General features: G+C 53.3%; 1 protein-coding gene across 1 annotated transcript; it reads right to left on the bottom strand.

Annotated features, from left to right (window-relative positions):
- Positions 1-1,208: 1,208 nt before the first annotated feature.
- CHC_T00004198001 (hypothetical protein) lies at positions 1,209-2,753 on the bottom strand. Its single transcript, XM_005715503.1, has one exon. It carries the CDS (start codon positions 2,751-2,753, stop codon positions 1,209-1,211), a length of 1,545 nt encoding a protein of 514 aa, XP_005715560.1.
- Positions 2,754-4,530: the final 1,777 nt, after the last annotated feature.

Here is a 4,530-nt window from a genome sequence, read left to right as displayed (position 1 = left end):
CCAACACATCCCCTCCGAGGACAACCTCGCCGACTACTTCGCAAAGCCACTCGGCCCACAACGCACGAAAACTCTCCTCAATAAGCTCAGCTTCGTCGACCCAAAACCCCTATTGGCGAACCCGGGGACTGTCAGACCGCACAATCACATTCGCCAATAGTCATTTTGCAGTCTCAGACCGCACAGGACAGTCTGTCCTTCAGGATAGACTTATAACTAGCGAGCGACGACGAGTAAACGAGGAGGCATCGATCTTCTGTTCACACAAGCTCAGTATTATCGCGAAGACAAATCTGCCAATACCGATCCACCACAAATGTCAAATATTGCAAAATTGTATGTATTTTCTGTACATGCTTCTCTGCACTCTGCTGACTTGTGCCAAGAAGCGTTCTTGTTTCGTGAGGGACTGAGGAGCCAATTCAGAATGATAGCTCCCACAGTGTGGACTGACGTCGTACAAACAAGGGGCCGTCACTCATTCTTCTGCTCCGCTCCTGCGGTTTCCAGACTGTTTTCACGTCCAGTTCACCGTCTTTCCTGTCGGGCAATAGCTGTACGACGTGGCCACGCAGGGTACGTCAGTGCAGTGACTCCGGCTCCTGCGGCTTCGGTGCATAACCGACCGTGGCAGGCCTCCTAAGGTCGGTTCTTTCATTACAAGACTGTAGAGACATTCGTCTCCTAGTACAAAGTGCTGCCCGAATTCACGTGAACATGTCAAAGCCCTGGCGCGCCGGCTGAGCAAAGGACATTGCTGGACAACGTGAATCGCGATTTTGGAATGGCACATCTCGATTATTTGGACAGGTGTCTTCGGTGAGCAGATCGGAGATCGTAGAGTTGGGTCTATCTGGCACACAGCGTCGTCCTCTCCGTGCGAGGTATTGTCTTTCCATGTTTCAGTCTCCCAGAGAACAATGGTCTTCAACCGCCGAGCCGCCCTGAATCTTTCGTGATGTACGCTACAGGCCTTAATCGAATGTACGCAATGTTACTTACCTGCGTCGATCGACAAAGGTCGGGCCCTCATGGAGATGGCGTGTGGAGAATTAATTTGCAAGATGTCAAGAACAATGATGGCTAGTCCAAAGTCCTTTCCTTTTATTGTGATTGCATATCGATTACCATTTCGGAATCTTCAGAGATACTACGCTACGTGGAGATTGGTTGGAGTCCATCATGAACACCACTGCTCGAGTAGTGCTCTAGGCCGTTGTGTACGGGGAGTACGCCCAGGAATCCACCTTCTCTTCATGGCAGAAACCTGCCTTCAAGCGATCGTGCACCAACCGGGTACTGATCTTCTTGAGTCGGCAAAGCGTCGAAGCTTCCTGTCGCGTGCTCTGCGCCACGTTCAGCTGGCCGTCCGTGTCGTTCAGTGCCTGCACGACCTGTCTCGAGGCTTCGCTCGTTACACACTCATACTTCGGCTCGCATTTACGCGATCTGCAAGCTTTTGTGTCTAAGTCTGTCATCGTGTAACACGTGCTTGAGGGGCTGGGGACCTGAGCGCAAGAGCACTCGGATGGCATCCCAGGGGGGGCTCCTGACGTTTCTGATTGACCAGAAAATGTATAGGTCGGAGGCCTCGAAGGCTTGGACCTGGGGTTGCGACCGCCGGAGCGGGGCTTCTTTGGCTTGCGGGGCCTCTTACGCGGGGGGCCGCGAGTGCGCGGCTTCGTTGGATTGCGCGGCCTCTTACGCGGGGGAGTGCGAGTGCGTGGTTTCTTGGGGTTGCGCGGCCTCTTACGCGGGGGAGTGCGAGTGCGTGGCTTCTTGGGGTTGCGCGGCTTCTTACGCGGGGGAGTGCGAGTGCGTGGTTTCTTGGGGTTGCGCGGCTTCTTACGCGGGGGAGTGCGAGTGCGTGGCTTCTTAGGGTTTCGGGGTCTCTTACGCGGGGGAGTGCGAGTGCGTGGCTTCTTGGGGTTGCGCGGCTTCTTACGCGGGGGAGTGCGAGTGCGTGGTTTCTTGGGGTTTCGGGGTCTCTTACGCGGGGGAGTGCGAGTGCGTGGTTTCTTGGGGTTGCGCGGCTTCTTACGCGGGGGAGTGCGAGTGCGTGGCTTCTTGGGGTTGCGGGGTCTCTTACGCGGGGGAGTGCGAGTGCGTGGTTTCTTGGGGTTGCGCGGCTTCTTACGCGGGGGAGTGCGAGTGCGTGGCTTCTTAGGGTTGCGCGGCCTCCTACGCGGGGGAGTGCGAGTGCGCGGCTTCTTTGGCTTGCGACCGGGTCTCGGCTTTGTGCGCTTGACCCTGGGCTTGGTAGGCTTCGTTTGCTTAGGGTTCACGCGATCTTTCTTATTCTTGCGCCTGTCGTCGGGGCGTCCTCCCGCGTATGAAGCACGAAGAGCATTAGCAATAGAGCCAAAGTAGGACTTCTTCTGTAGGGAAGCAGTGTTCCCGTTTGTGTCACCTGTGAGATCGTGTGAGGTAACATGCATCCTGTCCGTCGTTTCGCTCCCTTCCAAATCTTTCGGGGATGCCACCGGAGATTCAGACTCCTCTAAAAAATCGGTCCTTTCCTCCTCAGTAGCAAACTCATCATCCGCCTCAAACTCGTCTGTGTCAACCTCTTCCCAATCATCAAACTCGTCGTGTTCCAGATCGTAGTAGTCTTCTTGCGAATTTTCTGACTCCGAAATTTCAGACGTCCCCTCTGGAATCGTGAGGTCTTCCCCCGACGCATCAATGTCCTCTACCGGAATGACAGACCCCTCCTTGGTAGGGTCGGACTCCTCAGGAATATCAGCGGACATCTCCTCCTCGCCCAAGTCCTCCGAAATAGCAGAGTCTTCCACCAAATCATCAAAGTGGTCCCCCAAAAGATCATCTTCCCCCGACGCATCAATGTCCTCTACCGGAATGACAGACCCCTCCTTGGTAGGGTCGGACTCCTCAGGAATATCAGCGGACATCTCCTCCTCGCCCAAGTCCTCCGAAATAGCAGAGTCTTCCACCAAATCATCAAAGTGGTCCCCCAAAAGATCATCTTCCCCCGACGCATCAATGTTCTCTACCGGAATGACAGACCCCTCCTTGGTAGGGTCGGACTCCTCCGGAATATCAGCGGACATCTCCTCCTCGCCCAAGTCCTCCGAAATAGCATAGTCTTCCACCAAATCATCAAAGTGGTCCCCCAAAAGATCAGACTCTTCTTCCGAGAAATCGGAAGAATTACTCTCCCGCTCTGGAAAATCAGGCTGTAGCGCTGGAAAAGCAGACCTCTGCAAGTCTTTAACGCCATCTGTGGTGTAAGCGGATGGCAAAGTGGCTGCGTAAACGTTCGCAAATATGCAGAAAACGGCGAGGCAGCGTAAGGACCTCATTGTGAGATTCCTGAGCCGCAGAAGTTACCAGTGTTTGTGTTGAGTGAGGAGTGCTTGGTAGTTTGGCACTGGTAGAGGTGTGTGTGCGATGGGGTATTGTTTTGGCTGGCCGGGTTCTGCCTTTTATATGCCGTGTGTTTAGGTTGGGGAGGGAGGATTTTGGTAGGGGTTGAGCCTTGGAGAGTGGAGATGTACATTATTACGGGGGATGTATGCTGAGGAGCGGTACTGGAGTGCGTAATTGGTTCGGTGAGAGATGTAAGAGGCGAAGGATGCAGGGTAGAGTGGGGGTTCCGAAATTGTTCTGTTTAAAATAGATAATAGAATGAGAGAGGGATTTTGGATTGCAAAGGCTGCCACGAAGCCGGCGGGATTGACAAGCGACCGTGACTTTAAATGTTTTCAAGGAGGGGTGATTAGTCATCGCAATGACATCAAAACCAACGGAGAGGCGTGAAAGTTTGCCGAGAGATTGGCAATCCAAACTGGTCGAGTAAGGGACCGCCTTTCTTTAAGGCAGCAGTAGGCTTTGTAATGTGCGATACTGGGGGTTTCTTAGCAACGAAAGGCTCATGGAGGAAAAGCGGACACATATGCAAATACAAATAGTAAATGTAATTAGGCTACTGCAATTGGGAAGGATAGATCACAATTAATGCCAACAGTAGCTGGCGACATTGCTGGACCACATGAATTGCGATCCAGATATGGCGCATCTGGATTCATGGGAGAGGTGTCTTCGGAGAGCAAGTCGGGGCGTCGCTTTTTAAAGCACCTACGCACAGCGTCAGGTTTCCTTTGCAAGAATATGACTTCACAACAACTCTCCGTCTCGCAAAACAATCGTCCCTAACCGCCGAGCCTTCCTTCCTAACCTGTTCGTGATGCCGGCTACAGAAGGTCTCAGGAAAATGTATACTGTGCAGATCGCCGAAGGGAACGAGAGGAAGGTGGAGTACAAGTTTTTCGCCGCTGAAAACAACAGTCCTTGGGACCTCGGGTGGCCGATGGAAGACGACGCGGCGGAGCTCGGGTTCTCGAGAAAGATGTCTCTCAACGGTTATTCTGACCTGGCGTTTGCAGGGATACACCAATAGAAAAGAAACTACCGCGAACAGTTGCTAAGCTACATGGTGCGGTCTAAGATGATGGTGCGGTCGGAGAAGAATGAAGTAGGGGTTGGGGTGGTGGTGGATATGGTGGAAAT

This window comes from Chondrus crispus, genomic scaffold, assembly GCF_000350225.1.
Source record: "Chondrus crispus Stackhouse genomic scaffold, scaffold_219, whole genome shotgun sequence".
Classification (NCBI taxonomy): Eukaryota; Rhodophyta; class Florideophyceae; order Gigartinales; family Gigartinaceae; genus Chondrus; species Chondrus crispus.
This window is presented reverse-complemented; position numbering and strand designations above follow the sequence as displayed.